General features: G+C 39.1%; 2 protein-coding genes across 2 annotated transcripts; both read left to right on the forward strand.

Moving 5' to 3' along the window:
- Positions 1–97: 97 nt before the first annotated feature.
- On the forward strand, positions 98–11,781 carry mcm9 (minichromosome maintenance 9 homologous recombination repair factor). Its single transcript, XM_014993220.2, has 15 exons — positions 98–756; positions 1,454–1,633; positions 2,234–2,396; positions 2,745–2,851; positions 3,365–3,571; positions 3,690–3,771; positions 4,436–4,636; positions 4,726–4,851; positions 5,114–5,233; positions 6,468–6,642; positions 7,248–7,450; positions 7,584–7,787; positions 8,083–8,165; positions 9,678–9,823; positions 10,436–11,781. Exons 2-15 carry the CDS (start codon positions 1,469–1,471, stop codon positions 11,304–11,306), a joined length of 2,853 nt encoding a protein of 950 aa, XP_014848706.2. The 5' UTR covers positions 98–756; positions 1,454–1,468; the 3' UTR covers positions 11,307–11,781.
- A 954-nt stretch (positions 11,782–12,735) lies between these two features.
- Positions 12,736–15,378, forward strand: pcare2 (photoreceptor cilium actin regulator 2). Its single transcript, XM_014993221.2, has one exon. The coding sequence runs from the start codon at positions 12,736–12,738 to the stop codon at positions 15,376–15,378; it is 2,643 nt and encodes an 880-aa protein (XP_014848707.2).
- Positions 15,379–18,042: the final 2,664 nt, after the last annotated feature.

The following is an 18,042-nucleotide window of genomic DNA, read 5'->3' on the forward strand; positions in this document are numbered from 1 at the left end:
AAACCAGGTTCTGAAGGGGCCACTACAGAGCCAGGCTTTCATTCAGGTGAATGCGCGTCCACAGATTTCTCTAGCAGACCATGAGATCGATCACAGATTTCCTGATGCGACGCTAGATATATTGCGTACGCCATACCTCACACCAAACTAACAACATCTTTTTATTGAGGATCAGTGGGTGTTTCCGACATGGACGACATGGGCAATGGCTCAGGGCAGCATTCTAAGGGGGCGGCAAGAGCGCCTTTTTGTTCTTCTATTAATGAAATGGTATCTTTGGGGATATCTCGCCCTCGGAAAAACGGGCTTAAATCTAACATGTTCTCTTCCAGAAATTTTGAAGTCCTCCGCCACAACTCGCACCTTGGTGACTGAAGCTGGTCTCGCCCAGGTTCACATCTACTTTAAAGTCAGAATTCTGAGAAAAATGTCGGGATTATTTTTCTTCAGTGGCCCTAATCCTCTTCCTTATTATTATACACTTTTTAAAATACAAAAACCTAATGTTGCACTTGTGATCACCGAGAAGGATGAAACAATAGAATATGTCATATTAGAATGTCAAAAATATTAGAAAAGAGAAACTAAACTGTTTAAACACTCCCTACCAGTTGGTGGCAGTAATGCACACCCTCAGTTTTCTTGCCAACCGCCAATAACACAGGACAAAGAAGAAGAGGAAGAAATCGACAACAAATCCCGGAATGTTAATTGACTGTTTTTACGGAGTTAATTTTCCTCAGCATACTACTACCAGTAAGTACGCGTCATGTCTAACCAGGTGTCGTGCTTAGGTAATTATCCACGACCGAATTTCGTGCCTCGGGAGCGTTCACGGAGTAAGAAGGTTCAGAATGTTGTAGTCAGAACATTTGACAATGTGAAACAATGATAGCAAATAGTATTTTATCGTTGAAACGAACACAAAGCAGTTTGCTTAATAACGGCGTATTGAATGTTGGTGTTTATATGCATCAAGCTTACACCCACGTGATCATCCTCTTATGAAGCAAACACGTTCTCGTGCAGGGGAGCTCAGGTCCAGTCCTCCAGAGCTGCCATCCTGCAACTTTCAGATGCTTCCCTGCTCCAACACACCTGAATCAAATGAATGGCTCTTTACCAGGCCTGTTCAGAGCTGATCCCGGTCTGTTGGAGTAAGGATGCTTCTAAAAGTTGCAGGATGGTAGCTCTCGAGGACTGGACTTCAGCATCCTTTTCTAGTATTTTTTAATAATATTAAGCTACTTTTCTGCTGTAACATGTTAAGTGAAGGATAAAGTAACAAAACTCATGTTTCTTAAAGTTAAAACATCACAAGAGTAGATAGACTATAAGATACCTTATAACATTAATAATAAATGTAATATATTAATAAGGTACCTTATTAATCAGAATTCTAGCTACTGACTGCTTGGTCCACATGGCAAACGAACATCTGCTTGGCTTTCAGATCTCAGCCAACACTATGTTTATAAGCCCTGAGGAGGAGGCCCTGATTGGTCGAGTGTTTGAAAACTACCTGACCGAGCATCATCATGGTGACATTCTTCAGCTCAGTACTGATGTAAATGAAGACACTCATCGCTCTGTTGTGGTTAACGCCATGACACTTTTTGAAGCAAATATGGAGGTACTGTTGACATGATTTTCTGTTTTTTGATTAAAGCAGAGGTGATGGCCTTTAGATGTTTTGTTCGTAACAGAAGGACACGTTGAGTGACCAGTTTTGTCCAACGTGAATATAATGCAGTTGACTCTTATGATCAGCTGTGATTTTTGGGATGACCTGATGCATTGGTCCTAGCCACTTTCTGTCACTTGTTGATAGCTACTATTTATGCTTATATTTGATTTTTCTGCACAGAAAGAACAGAAGTTTGTGATTAAAAAAATCTCAAAATGTTACAATGTTCTGTTTTCAGTAGCTGTTGACTAAATTAACTAACGCTACTGAAGAGGCCTGTCTACTCTGCAAAAACGACACCAGTATTAGTCTGAGAAACACCTTCCTGAGTCTGTAATGTTGAATTGGGTTAACATTCCTGTGATGTTTGTGGTATCCATGGAAACCGCACCTGAAATTTTAGTCCATCCTTCAGTGTCAGGACTGATTTTGGTTTCAAAAAGAGACCAAGTACAAGCTGTGTGTCACATAGCTGACTAGTGCAAACAAGTACATCTGTCTTACCACGCTGCACTGCACTGATATTAATCTGCCTTTTTTTTTTAGGTTGGGGATTATTTCAATGCATATCCAAAAGACGTCTTGGCTGTATTTGATAAAGTATTACAGAAAAAAGCCTTGGAGTTAACGGATGAGGCTTCTCTCAAAGACAAAGGACAGGGAGCAGGTCAGAGAGGTCTGAGGCAGATATATCACACCCGCATCACAGGTAAGACATTCAGCTGCCGACCGAGCTCTGTTTGTTTTATGCTGTTTTGTTTTACACTATTGTATGCATTGTGTTTTTTTAATCATTTTGATCAACATTTGAACAACATAAATGCTATTCATTCATTTTCTTATTGTTGGATTTATATTTCCGCATATTCAAGGGTAGATTTTTAAAGCACTAGAAATAGTGAAATGGAGAAATTTAGGATTAAATATTACTGATTCTTATTTATGACAGTTTATAAAAAACATATAGTGTATTTTTTCCCAAATGCACTCATGAAAATTAGGATGTTCTTTGTTCCATTATGGTTTTCTTGTCTTTTTTGAACTCATTTAATCCCAGGTCTGCCAGTGTGTCCAGAACTAACCAGACATACCATTCCAAGGTCCAGAGATGTGGGTCACTTTCTGTCTGTTACTGGTACGGTCATACGTACCAGTGTGGCTAAGGTAAGAAATCACATGTTAACTGTTAAGACATAGAGTCCATCTAATGATCCTCTGTTCTTGAAGCAGGATGTCTGGTTTCTGTTTATGATTTAGTTCAATAAACTGAGCTGCTGGTTGAAAAATTCATGAGCTGTCATTTTGTCTCCTAATCCAATCCAAAATGGTCTTGATTTTGGTAATCAGTTGAATCAGGCCTGGACAGAAATACCAACAGTTTTGTCCACGTGTGTGAAACGATTCCCATAAGTAACACATCCAGAACTGAAAGTATACCATCCAGTGTTAAATGTCAAAAAACAAAAAATGCAGAAAGAAGCTGAGCTTTGTCCTGCAATAATAGAAAAAAGTCGTCGTTCATAGATGAATCATCTCTCTTTGTCATCTCCTGATTGAAGCAACATCTGACATATCTCCAACTCTAAAACATTTGCAGGATTTACAAATATAGTAAACAGAGTCATAAATAAATGCTGGGATGTTCTTTTTGTGTTTCTGCTGTTCTGTATTTATTAGGTTCTGGAGTATGAGCGTGATTACATGTGCACAAAGTGCCGACATGTTTTCAAGGTGCAGGCTGATTTTGACCAGTTCTACACCTTCGTCCAGCCGGTGGGTTGCCCAAATCCTGCTGCCTGTAATTCCTTTAAATTCAGCTGCCTGTCTGGAGGGTCGGAGCCTGCTGCCTGCAGGGACTACCAGGAAATTAAGATACAAGAGCAAGTGTGGAACATTTTCATATAACTCCTTCTCTTTGTTTCTATTAAAATGAAATGAAAAATAAGTTAGAAGTTTCTTTTAAATCTCCATTAGAAAATGAAATGACCCTCTCTTTTAACAGGTTCAGAGGCTGTCAGTGGGCAGTATTCCTCGTTCCTTAGTGGTAGTGCTGGAGGATGACCTGGTTGACAGCTGTAAATCAGGTATGAATCAGCAGCCAAAGTATTTGTAAAATACATGTAATAAAAAACTGACATTTTCTCCTAACAGCTTTTGAATTCTCAGATTCAGTGCAAGAAACTGTTGAAATCTGCAGTATAGTTACATTACTTAGTGCTTTTGGCACTTTAATAAACCAATACAAATATCTCTTCATTACCTTTTTTCTTAATCTAGCGTTGGGTTCTTGGAGCAGCAGCCTTAAGAGAGGCTCAGATTCCCTTTCTGGCCCCAACCGCTTGGTCCTGCTCCTCCAGGGGAATCCCAAATCATTCTCAAGCCAGCTGAGAAACACAGTCCCTCCAGTGTGTCCTGGGTCTTCCTCTGACTCTCCTTCTTTTGGGATGTTGTCCCAGACACCTCACCAGGAAGGCTCCCCACTGGCATCCTAACCAGTGTCTGAGCATCCTCAGCTGGCTCCTCTTAGTGTGGAGGAGCAGCAGATAACTAGTGTTATCTGAGCAGTAGTAGCACAGTAAGCCAGTTGCCCAAACCCCCAATGCTGTTATGAGGATACCCATACATCTGAACCTCTCTGTCTTCTGCACTACAGGTGGTTCAAATGCATGTCAACTTTGCAACTAAAATAACCCAATAATTATTAAATTCAAGAAGAGATTTTTTCATTAAAATAAAATATGTTTTCAGGTGATGACATAACGGTTTATGGTGTAATGTATCTCCGCTGGAAGCCCCTTTATGATGGTTCCCCCTGTGATGTGGAGTTGGTCCTCAGAGCTAACAACATAGAAGCAAATAATCAGCAGGCTGCTGCTGCTCTGATGGTAAAAGATGTTCAGAAAGAATTTGAAGAGTTCTGGGACAGCTACAAGCAGAATCCACTGGCTGGTTAGTGTTTTAGCCCTTTGACAAAATATCTTTGAATTTCTTGTGATAACTTGCATTTTGTAATTTGATTTTCTCATCTCTTTCTGTAGGTAGGAATGAGATCTTGTTGAGCCTGTGTCCACAGGTTTTTGGCATGTATGTAATTAAACTGGCTGTGGCGATGGTGCTGGCGGGTGGAGTCCAGAGAATAGACTCTTCTGGGACCAAAGTTAGAGGTATTTGTCTCCTTTGTTTGCCATGATCAGCATGTGAGTGTGAATCGGAATGATTTATTTCATTGTAAAATGTCTGAGTTTCCCTATAAAGCCATATTTAAGTCTGATTTCATTTCATTACTATTGAAAATAATTTAAACTAAAAATCTATCAACTTTATTTGTATGTCACATTTCAGTGACAAGGCAGTTCAAAGTGCTTTACATCATAAAAACACAAAAATAGCAAAATGTGATTGTGTGATGTCTCTTGTAATTTGTAGGAGAATGCCATTTGTTGTTGGTTGGTGATCCTGGTACAGGAAAATCTCAATTTCTGAAATATGCAGCCAAGGTAATATCCCGATCCGTACTTACTGCTGGAATTGGATCAACCAGTGCTGGTGAGTATTTTTCCAATCATAAGCAGTGTTTTCTATGAGCAGTGTTTTCTATGAGCAGTGTTTTCTATGAGCAGTGTTTTCTATGAGCAGTGTTTTCTATGAGCAGTGTTTTCTATAGGAGCTTAAGGAAGGATGGGGCACCTGAGGATTATTCAAGACCAGCACTGAAACAAGTCTTTTTTTTTTTTGCTGCTATAGTGCTATGATGATGGTGGTGGTTGTAAGAGTTTGTCCCGCAATGTTTGGGTTGCCGGTTCAGTTCCCGCTCTATCTGCCCCAGTCGTTGTGTCTTTGGGCAAGACACTTCACCTGCCTTCCTGCTGCTGGTCAGATGCCCTGGTGGTGCTGGTGTGTGGCAGCCTGGCCTGATTTGAGTTCATATTTAGTTTCCCTTTGGCATAAATAAAGTATTTCTGAATGCTGAAAATGATAAAGTTTTACTTAATGACAGATCCTGGGTGATCACAGAAGGTCTGCAAATACCTGTGAGTATTTGTGTAGTTAAATGACACCTGCCAATTTCCACCCCTGATTATGACCCGTTGGATCTTGCAAAAGAAAATTGGGATTTCTCAAGATGTTTGTAGGAAGTCCTCACAAAGTTTCATTGTTGAAATGAAGAGGCTATAATTTACCAATAACACAGTGGCTGACCTAAGTAGAACTTATTCAACTTTGTGGCCTTTTGAAAGCAAGCTTGTTCCTTTTGGTGGTAGGGAACTGTTTTCCATTTGTCAGTGGAAAATGAATGCTGACTTCCAGTCACAGTCGACTGTGAAGCATGGTGATTCATCTATTATTGCATGGGAATATTTCTCATACTTTTTATTACATGCTAGAGGTTATAGATCAGTTGGACTACATGACCAGCTAAATTTCAGGATGTTATCCAACCATGAAGTTTCAGAGTTCCCACCATTCCCTGAAATCCTCCAAAGTTTGTACATTTTAAAAATAAAGGTTAGAGGTGATGAAAAGTTGCCTGGCCTTTGTCAGCTGTGGCTACTATCCAGTAACAAGCCACTATCAGTGTGTGAATGTGTGTGAGCTCACAATGCAATGGCATGTCTGAACATTAAGGTGGTTGTAAGGAGTTTGAGCTTTACTTCCTTTTTTTAAACATACTTTTGAACACTGCTGTTTCTGAGAGCTTTCATTTTTCTAATAGAACATTTTCTACTTTGCCAATCTAAACATTTCCTGATGTCTTCCTGTTCTCTCCGTCTTATTGAAGGTCTGACGGTTGCTGCAGTAAAAGATGGAGGTGACTGGCACCTGGAAGCTGGAGCACTGGTTCTGTCTGATGGTGGTTTGTGCTGCATTGATGAATTCAGCAGCATCAAAGAACATGATCGAATCAGCATTCATGAAGCGATGGAGCAGCAGTCAATCAGCGTAGCCAAAGCTGGGTATGTATATTTACACTCACTCATTCACATCTGCCCTCCTCCCTGCATGAACATTTCCTCTCTTTCTCACTGGGCTAACAGCAGCTACTCTGACCTCATCCTCTCTCTGTCCCTGGTCACGTCTCTTATTATGTCCCATCAATGACGACAAATCCCCTGTAGTGCTAATTCTCCCTCCTTCTCTGCTCCTGAATCTGCTCTAGCGGTTGAAGTTTGTGTGGAACACATATCTGCTACACATTTTTCTGCAGCACAAGCCACCTGTTACAGTGTCTTTGGTAATTTCATACATTTATCCTCATTTGGTCAATGCCGGGTCCCAATTTCCACCTTGATTATGTCCCGTTGGATCTTGCAAAAGAAAAAATTGGGATTTCTCAAAACTTTTGCAGGACCTTGAGAAGCTTTTGCAGAATCTAGCAAAAGTAAATCATGATTCTTTTTTTTCTTTTCTCCATGTAGGCCTCATACAATTAGAATAGATGTATTAATTAAACCGAAGTATAAATTAAAGTTGAATACAAATGATGCTATCATAGGATATGTGTAGATAAAATCTATTTACACTTTTTGTTTTGATCTCTTGACTCCTAATCTCTCTACAGCATGGTGTGCAAGCTGAATACTCGAACCACCATATTGGCAGCTACCAACCCCAAAGGACAGTATGATCCCAGTCAGCCTCTCTCTGTGAACGTGGCTCTGGCCAGTCCTTTGCTCAGCCGGTTCGACCTGGTTCTGGTTCTGCTGGACACCAGAAACGTAGAGTGGGACTGTATCATCTCTTCTTTTATTCTTGAGGACCGAGGTAGGACTAAAGTTTTGAACCATCTAGTTTTGAATTCATTTTTAGTTATCATTGATGATGTTCATGCTACATTTCTCCTACTCTGACACACTTTACGGGCAGCATCAGTACATGTCTCCCCATGATTTCTCAGGAACTCCAGCTGATGCCAGTGGGCTCTGGTCCATGGAGAAAATGAAAACTTATTTCAGTGTGATTAAACAGCTGCAGCCTCAGGTGTCCGAAGAAGCCAACTGCATCCTGACTCGTTATTACCAGCTGCAGCGTCAACAAGACGGCCACAGTGCCGCCCGCACAACTATCCGCATGCTGGAGAGTCTGAGCAGACTTGCTGAAGGTGAGAACAGACTGAAGTCCAAAACAATTTCACTTTACATTATGATGATCAAAAGTTCAAACTCAGAGGACTGTCAGTGAAATGGGAACAGCTTTAATCTTTTACCTTTAGCTACTGAAATATGTGACATGATTAAAGATGCTTGCTGTGCCTCAGAAATGTAGTTGAACATAAAAGAAAGGGAAATCTGAAAAAAAAATCTTTAAAAATATGCATGTTTCCAGATGGCATCACAGTGCCAGTAAAAGGGAAAATGATTTGATAAACACCTGCTCCTTTCTTAAACTTTACACAGCACATGCCCGGCTCATGTACAGAGAGACTGTTACTATCGAAGATGCTGTTACGGCTGTGTCAGTCATGGAGTGCTCCATGCAGGTAAGGAGAAAACAGATTGACCCATTTTACTATACAAGTGATGATCCTTTGGATGTTAATGTCTTTAATGTTCTTATCTTTAGATACATTTTGGTTTGCTCCAAAATCCTTATCAGTATTTTCCATTACATGGCTGTAGCATCTTCAGTTTATATACTTTGCTGTCCAAATGAGGCTGCGGGAAAAACTAAAAAGCTACAGACACATTGGGTGCACTTGGGGACACTGTTATGCATCTCTTTGTTATATTGTTCATTTGTAGATGCTTTACTTATTCTCAATTACTTCATATCATAATGAAAGTGAGTTGTAGATATCAGTGTGTGTATTTTTATTTATGTATTGGAGTTGGTTTTAGTTTTTGGACAGGTGTCTTTATACAGGTAACACGTTCAAACAAGTGACTTTAAGACGAGGAATCCAGGAAGGTTTAAAGAAAAACTAACAGGCCTGTGAGACCTGGAGTTCATATTGGTTCGTAGTTTATCAGATACTGATGTCATTCAATGAAATGCTAATTAATTACTTAAAAGTCATATGATTTTATGGATTTTAGTTTCAGATTCCATCACTCACATTTGAAGAGTAGCTGATAAAAATGACAGACCTGCTTTGCAAGTGGAAAACCTGAAAAATTGGCACAGTATCAAATACTTGTTCTCCCTACAGTAGAATAGACTGCAGAAAACAAAAAGGACTTTTGTGGTTTACTTAGTTGATTTGTTGATTGTTTTTGTTTATTTATAGTTATACAATATTATGATTATAAAGTTTTCACAGAAAAATGGGATGGGGGTTGGATCATATGACGTGGCTGAGTCTTGTTTTGACTCAAGAAATGAAAATTTGTTTGGCTGGTTGAGCCATGTACATTTGAATTGATTTGACAATTTCAAACTCATTAAAACCTGAAAACTTTCTTCAACAAAGAAGAAAGTTGTTCACAATTATTTGGATCATGCATCACTGATGTTTGGGGAATCAGTGAAGGTGAGATTATATTCACACGTCTAAAATCTAACTTTCAAGTAAACTGAAAGGACTTGTCTTATTATAAAAGATGGCATGTTGCCTGCTAAGAAAGATCGGCCTGGTTCTGAGCAGTTATTAAATGGTTTTGTTCTGGTGATGTCATGAGTTCATGCCAGACTGAAACACCCAGGATTCAGTTGGCTCAAACTGTAAAGAGTTTGAGCTGCTTAATATTAGAAAATCTAGTGATGGTAATAAAGTTGATAAATATTATCATTTGCAGTTATGCCTTTATTCTCCTCTTCTCATCTGTTCTTCCATCACTGTGACCTTTAGCAGTTTGACCAGGGTCTTTTATGTCTGGTGTGAGCATTTCCTGCAGTAACACTCTGGAATATATTAGCCAAAAACTACTGCACATTTGCGACATGGATATTGCAGACACCAATGTTGCGATGACTGTGCTCCCATGTTGTATTGTCTTGTTTTATTTTTCAGTCCTGTGGCAGTCATTAACCGTCTGGTGCATCCTTCCTTTAGGGTGGTGCTTTGCTGGGAAATGTAAACGCTTTGCTAACAACATTCCCCACCGACCCCCTTCAGCAGTATCAAACCCAGTGTCAGATGCTCTTGGAGGGACTGAACCTGCCTGAGCTTCTTCAAAGTGAGATGGAGCGACTGGCCAGGTGAGCAACTCTAGAATCTCAACATTTATTTTATTCATGTGCACATTTTTAGTGCTTAAGATTTGTTGCTGACATGATGGTTTAGTTACACAAAAAAAGTTAAGAGTTAGGCACCCAATAGGAGCCTGGCTGAATGATGACAGGAGCTGCTATAGCCACCAACCAACCAGAGGATGAGGGAAGTGCAGGAACAAAACAAAATAGTAGTACATAACCGAGGGAGCTCAGCAAAGCATTATTATTAAATGTAGTACTTAATATTCTTTAATATGCAGGTAAATTAGCAAAGAATTTTTCATGTTAAAATATGGTATTACTAGCTATAAGTTTTAAATTACGTTTACGTTAGTTACATTAGTTTTTAGTGAATAGTAAATTGTGAAAGTTACCTTTTAAATTCTGGGTGCTTAACTTTGTAAATTTATTTAAAAACAGCTGAACGTTCAAAGAACCTGTGATTATGTTAGATAAATCAGATATTATAGCTGTTCATGTTACCTTTAATACTGTATATTTTTAACTCTTCACTTATGCAGTGGACAGTGCAATTAGCAAACCTAGACTTGTAAATCATATTAAAATGCATTTTTGTGGATGTTGTGTCTTTGCTAGGCTAAGGAGCAACACCCCAGAGGCCAGTGTGTGTGACCTGTCTGTTTCTACAGACCAGCATCAACTACATGTTTCAGACTCTGAAACCTCCAGTGACCTAAAGAGTTGTGTAACAGTGAAGAGTTGTTTGGACCAGCTTCCTGCCACGAGTCCTTCACTGTCCCCAGATGATGTCATCCTACCCATCATTACATCAACCCAAGGAAACATAAATACTGCACCAAACAATAGCTTGTCAGTATCATCAGCACTAAGAGCAGGGCAAAGCAGAGTTGACAAAAAAGAACAGAGACTCCTGCCTGAGAAGAACAACAATGATGTTTTGCTAAGTGAAAAGATGGCGGGCGAAGATGCAAAATTGACAGACCTGCACACAAAACTGTCAGCTTTTATTTTCAAACCCAGAAATAGGAAACAACCTGACCACAGTGGTAATGAACCAGAAACGTTAAGAGAAAAAGGGATAAATATGCAGACGTCAGCTAGTCACGATGACTTAACTAGCCAGATGCCACAATCAAAGAAAAAGAAACAAATGGAAAAGCTAAATAATGGACATTCACAACACTGTACAGCCAAACCTACAGCAGCTCAGACTAATTTGGAAAGAGTTCCTCATGAAACAGAAACTTCTAAGTGTGAACTAAAGAAGTCAGTTCCAAACCAACATGCAAAACCTGTAAGCAACAGTGAGGTGAACATGAGGAAAAGGAAGTGCTTTAATCTGAGCCCGCCACTAAATAATGATGGATCTAAGCCGTTCCTTTCAGGTTTTTCTTTCTCTGGTCTTACTGTCTTTTCTAGTGATGTCCTTGACACCGACTGGGACCAAGAAGTTTCAAAGACCACCAAAGACTGTCCGCATAAATAGTGTAGTGAGGAACTGAATTTATTTATTTGTCTTAAAAAACTTCTTGGTTCAAAAATTCTTAAAAGTGAAAAAGAGGAATTGTACATGTTTTGTTTTCTGTATTTCAAATTTTGAGCAGAGGCTGAATAATCACCTTCATATGAGAAAGTGTCTGTAAAAAATAACGAAAAAGAAAAAAAAACTGTTTTTCTAGTGAACTTTCTTCTTGGATTTCTGCTTTTGACCGATGAAATGTTGCTTAAGAAGGTTGCTCTAATCGAATATAAAAATTGGGATAAAATGTGGTTTGGACAACCTGGTTTGATTTTAATTTAGACATTTTAATTTTTCATAACACCAACAAGGATGTGAAAGTCATGTCTGTACTGTGCCTTCTCGGTTTCATATCTGCTTCTTTCTCCAGCTCAAGGAAGCAAAACCTTTTTATTGCATTAATGCAAAAATAAAGTCAACTGACATCAACAGGTAAAACAAAGCATGAATGATCTTTAAATCCCAATTTCTGATTTTGTCCTTGTCACACTGAAGTGATATAAAGATGCCATCTGCAAAGCTGTCAGCTTTGCAGTGAAACAGAAAGTAGAAAAACTTTGAAGATTAAATGGGTGATGGGATAATTAGGAGCATTATTTCTATGTTCAGTTTCTTTTTATAATTTTCACAATGGTTGAGCATCTTTAGTGAGTCTCTATTTCAGTGGTTTATTTCCTATGATATTGAGCGACTGTTCAGCTTTGAGACTATTGGGTACAACATCTCAACAACGTTAAAAATGACGGTGAAAAGACATTGCCAACATATTACACCAAGAAGTGCAATAATCATTTACACTTCTTGGTGTAAATGATTATGAAACAAAACACAGATAAGACATACATATCAATACTACATGTGAATTGCTGGGCATTTTTCAGGTCTTAAATGGCCATCATCTGAAATAGGTCCAGCAGGCTGTAAACTTGACCAGCAGGCCAGTAGATGAAGCTAAAAACACTCTGACAACCTGACTCTGATTAACCTGATGAGATTAAAGTCTTAGATATAAATGCTCTGGTGTGTGTGTGTGTGTGTGTGTGTGTGTGTGTGTGTGTGTGTGTGTGTGTGTGTGTGTGTGTGTGTGTGTGTGTGTGTGTGTGTGTGTGCGCATGTGTGTGTGTATCTGTACGTACCTGGATGCTAATGCACTTACTGTGGCCATCTGTGCAACCAGCACCCACCTGCACAATCTGACTTATCTTCTGCACTTCTTTGTAAACACTGCTAGTCGTCTTTACAGTACAGTTTGCAACTGGACTTTGAGAGGAAACCATAAAACGGATACAAGAGACTTTCTGTAAGACTGGAATCAAAAATCGATACTGGATAAAATCTTTTTCTTCATTTCAGAGAGCTTCCTTCCTTCTCCTGCGTAACAGTTTTGCTTTTGAACATGGGCTGTTCACCATCAAAGGGAAAGTTATTTTCAAAACCACATCAATTTGATGTTCAGAATGCCCTGGTCACTGAAGAATTACAGGAGGTTGCGGATGGTGGACCTGCACTGGATGAAGACACCTGTTTACAACCTCAAAACAAGGAAGAGGAACTGCCACTACTTACTGACGAATACTGCACAAAAGAAACTTCAGTGGCTCATCTGGACCCTGATCCAAAACTTCCTGAAAATGAAATGGATTCTGAGGTAACAAAGGTAAAGGAAATGCCTCAGGAAATAATTGGAAATGTCATGGAAATGCCTATGAATCAGAAGGTGGAGACCCGAAAGAAAAACACGAAGAAGAGATCTGCAGAAAGGCAGAGAAAGTCTTCTGTAGTGCAAACAAAGGCAGGTTTGTCACCACATATGGTGAGAGCTCACCAGGCTGCTTACAATTTCCTGAACCAAAATATCTCCAAATATGAAATTCTTCTGGGGCTTCTAGACCAGGCTACCCAGACACAGCTGTCCCTCCAAACACCAATGTCTGCTTTGGCGTTGTACTTTGAGGAAATCAACCAGGCACTAGAGGAGATGGCTGAAGAGGGGGAGCTGATGCTCAAGGAGCATGGGGACAGCATGACTTTACCTTCTGGGATGTTTGGTCAAGCTGTATGCTCGGCTAAACCTATGGATAATTTTGATCCATCACCAGATCTTTTACATCAACTACTTCCAGATTCATCAGAAAAAATCAGGCAAGTTAAAAGCTCAGTGAAGACTCGGAGCGATACTATACTTGAGGAGGGAAGAGAGTATTTCTCTTCCCTCTCTAAACTGTATACTGAGAAGCTTCAGGCGAAGCAGGCTGCAGAGTTTAGGTTGGCTCAAGTACTTGCAAAGGTTGAGACAGTGACTATTAGGAAGTCTAACCCAGAAGATTCTGCACTGCACAGTGAGGACAGTGGTATTGGAGGAGAGAGTGAGAGTTTGACAGGATCTGAAAGGAACCATTGCCACCGTGGGAGTGCTGGATCAGGAAGTTGTGGGTCTGAAGTCAACATTCGGGGTACATATCAAAATTATTCAGCTGGTTTTGTTAGTAATACTAGAAATAGTGAAGAGGAGGAGGAAGAGGATGAAGAGCGGCATGCAGAAAAATATCAAGAAGATAATGAAATTGACCAGTTTGAGAGGAAGAGATCAAACTCTTCTCCACCAGATCCCTGTCACGCTCTTCGTTACATGTATGAAAACTCCATGAAAGATCAGCAGCCTGCCTTCAAACTTTTCAATGCTGAACACTCTCTAATAACAGAGCAACAAAAGAGTCAGTTGGAATTAGATGAAAAAATTTATATAATTTCTGAAATGCAAGGACTAAATGACTTTGCAAAGCTGCAGTGCAATTTGCATCAAGCTGGACATCGGCGATATTCTTTGGATGGATCAGCTGGTGAACACAAAAACCAAGACAGAGCCAATCGGCTACCTGGTTCTTTATCTTCACCATCAAATAAACCACGAACGTGCTATTCAGTCAGAAGGCTCATAAATACATTTAGCCAAGGGATTGTTGATGGGAGACCTGGACAGAGTCTTTTACATACTGCACCTCACATCATGAGGCCCAATAAAAGTTGTATTCTTCTAGAGTCCAGAGTAGTTAATAAAACAGGAGGTGACATCGTCTCTGGCAACAACAGCAGCAGCTCTCCAGATGGCAGGGATGACCTAGATATGGATAATCTACCACCGCCACCCCTGGAAGTTCTAATGGACAATTCGTTTCGACGCAATGAAGACCAAGTACGAAATGAAAAACTACATGAAGATCCGGTTCTGACTCTTCCGTTAATCCACCAGACCACTGGGATTTCCCAGCGAAGGAAGATAGTTATGCAGAATGTAGAAGTTCTGCCGAACAAAGCAAATGTAAAAATTAGATCAATGGCTGTGTCACCTGCCCCTCCTGTTAGGCATGAAGGAGTTACTGAGGTGCAACATCAAAAGTTGAAACTGGAAACAGATCTGTCTGAACAAACTGAGAAAGCGAAAAGGATCTACAAACAAGCAAGAAAGATTATCCATTTACGCAATGCAGGAGAATCCACCGGCATGAAAAATGTTCAAATTCCAGTGTCAGGAGATTTAACATCCCTTCAAGCTACAAGATGTGAAGGCAATGAGATACCGTCCTGCAGTCTGCCCGTCATAGCACCACCTGTTTCACGAGTACGCTTACCACCATCATGTCCTTCTGTGCACCACACCGTTCCACATCCCCCTGTACTCAGACAGCATCCCAACTCTGGATCCTCTTCTCGTCCAAATTCTCCAAGAAAAGTTACACGTGCAAATGATAACAGCACAGAACAGATCATTCCTCATATGTCCTTTCATGATGCCCGCTCAGTCTTCTGTCAAAACGAGTTGAAAAATTCCCAGGCCTGCCTGCCCTTTGGAAGTTCTGTTCTCCCCAGAAAATGGGGGGAAGTCTCTCGAGGCAGGTCGTCCACAAGAGAGAATTCAACCCGCCGCACACAGTCAGAGCAGAGGCCTGGAATGACTTCCTATTCACACCTGGAAACACATGCCCGTTTGGTGTCCCAGCAGACCAAGGAGGATGAACCTGTTGCAGAAAAATACAGGTAAATTGAACCCTTAAGATAGGTTTATACTTAACACAGTGAACTGGGCGCACTGTGGTGGAATTAGCAAATCTTTGTCACAGACCTCAAGGCCCTGGTGGGGGTGTAGGGATGAAAACGTTCAGAGATGTAGATTGGTGTCTGTCCAAGCAGAGCTCGCCAAGTTAATACGAATATCTTAATATCCACTTTTAAATGAGGCAGGAGACAATGAAGTTACATTAGAGGTGGAGGTACACGACAAAATATCTATTTGTTTATATCATATTTACTTACACTGAATAAAAAAACATGTACACGTTTTTTTTCTCATTGACTCAAGTTTATTGGACAGCCTTTAAACCTGACTCGGTTCCTCCAGTTTTGTCAGGAGGACGGAGCAAAAACGCCACCAAATACTGTGAGAAACTTGTGGAAAGAAACTCATATGGTTTGACGCAATGATACAGGCTAAAAAACAGTTATCCCTGATACTGACCAAATGTATGTAAGCTTTTGAATTGAAGTACAGTTACAAAAAAGATCTCTAAAAAATGTTCTAACTAAGTTGGTAATTTTATCTAAACTAAAACAAGAAATGATTGGTCTGATTTAACTTCCAACTGTGAGAAAAAAAATTGCATAGGAGTCTTTATTCAGTTTATGATAAGTTCTTTACATTATTAAGCCATTTAATTTATGCCAAGTTAATAAATAAATAGACTACTGAGTCCATCATTTACTTTCAATATTTGAGATTAGAGTGAAGAACGGGATTATTTTCATGGAATCCAACCCTCTGTAGTTTTTTGTGATCTACAATAACAGACCAAAACTTGGCCTTGAAGTACCATCATCAGCAATGCTAAGAAATAGAGAGTGAACTAAACAAAATTTCTAAAAACAAGTGAAATATTCCTAAGGTTAAATGTGGCTTGTACTTAAAATTATTTTAAGTGTATTTATTTTCATATTCTTAGATGATGTTGAAGCAGTTTGCATGATAATGTTTTTATTTTTATTAAGTTATGAACTCATTTTATCATTTCCATGTTTTAAAAAAGAAATCAGTTCTAATTTTTATATTTGGAACAAAAGCACAGTGCCTACAATGATACTACTAAGTCACCTCCAGCCTGTACAACGCTGGGCTTAATCCAGATTGGATTAGATTTGTAGCTCCACTCCACAGTTGATGTCAGTTTCTAAACCTGTTGCCCTGCATGACCTGATGCAGGAAAACTCACCTCCACTCTCTGTCACTCCCTGTAGTCTAGACAACTCTCTGAAGACAGAAGAAAAGTCCCAAGTGGATCCAGCTGCTGGAAACTGATTCTGGTTAGGGTTGAAAAAATCCACAGAAGATGGAAAAGATTTATTATAAACACCTGAAATGTTTCTGTTGTTTGTTTTAATTGTGAATTATTTTTTGTAGCACTGATCTTAGATCAGAGAGCATATCTTATAATTCAAGTAAGTTTTTTGAGCTCATTTTTTTTTAAAGAACTTTCAATTATAATTTATTTTAGTTTGCATACACACTTAAGCATTTTGCTAAATGCAACATCAATTCTAAACTTTTAAATATGTTCCTAGTCTATAGTTAAAAACTGAGGATGCCTAAAACATTGTATATCATTATCCATGTTTCTTGTTTTTAACCTGTTGTCATTTTTTTCTGATTTTGTGAAGCACTGGTTGAAATATTGGTTGTGTAAATGACTATAGAAATAAATAATTTATTGATACAAGTTTGTTAAAAGATTGTAGATGGTAATGAGGTAGACAGTGATGGTCTGTCTCAGCATTTCTGAGAGTCTCTGACTGAAAATGTTCTGTGTTTGTATTTTTTGCACTGAACAGCCTAATCTTAATCAAGAAATATTTTCTATTCCAGTTTTCTATGTACCTTCATTGTTGTGTCTCCAGTTCAGTTGGTTGTCCAGCTGAAGATCAAGATATCTAATCTCATCCAACACCTTCAGCTCTCCTGACATGGAAGTAGTGTTTGGCAATTTCTTGTTTCTGTTGGAATCTACAATAATCTTTTATCTGTTCAAATTTGGTGTACCATCCACATTCAGGTTTGCTTAATAAATAATCTGTATAAATATTTGTTAGTACTGTTATAACAAGCTTTAGTGTGAAGACTGTGAAACTTATTTTTTACTCATTTTATCCAACTAAATGAACTATTTTTCTGTGGCTTTGGAACTGCACTGATGTAATATCCCATTTTAGCCACACGGTGGTGCCAGCGCTCCTTCTTGAGCCTCTCCTTTGATTTCCTGAGATCTTTTGATGTTTGTTTATCCAAGGTCATTTTCGAGGGTGGGTAAATTACCAAAAATTGTACTCAAGTAAGAATGGTGCTACTTAACAGTATTTTTTACACTAAAACTTACATTAGGCAATGTGATTATATGTTAAAATAGGCTAACAAATGTCCAATAACAACATTTACAATAATCTCCTGACTGTGACCCAAAGGGCTCAGCAGATAGAAAACAACAATAGAAAAACAAAACTTGTGTATAAACAGGATGTCTCACTTTAGCAAAAGCTCCAGGTGTGTATCTGTACTGGTCTGGTTTTGTTTAAACTTGATTTTCATTTAGTAAAGTAAAAGTAGTGATATTACACAAGTAAAATCAAAAAGTATAGTGTAGTAAAACTAGGACTAAAAGTC

Source organism: Poecilia mexicana, unplaced genomic scaffold, assembly GCF_051168715.1.
Source record: "Poecilia mexicana isolate PSO_F unplaced genomic scaffold, ASM5116871v1 scaffold_21, whole genome shotgun sequence".
In the NCBI taxonomy this organism is placed as follows: domain Eukaryota; kingdom Metazoa; phylum Chordata; class Actinopteri; order Cyprinodontiformes; family Poeciliidae; genus Poecilia; species Poecilia mexicana.

Coding starts and splice junctions, on each gene's coding strand:
- pcare2 (XM_014993221.2), top strand. CDS start 12,736: ATGGGCTGTTCACCATCAAAGGGAAAGTTATTTTCAAAACCACATCAA.
- mcm9 (XM_014993220.2), top strand. CDS start 1,469: ATGTTTATAAGCCCTGAGGAGGAGGCCCTGATTGGTCGAGTGTTTGAA. Junction 2,397..2,744: donor ATATCACACCCGCATCACAG/GTAAGACATTCA, acceptor ATTTAATCCCAG/GTCTGCCAGTGTGTCCAGAA. Junction 6,643..7,247: donor ATCAGCGTAGCCAAAGCTGG/GTATGTATATTT, acceptor ATCTCTCTACAG/CATGGTGTGCAAGCTGAATA.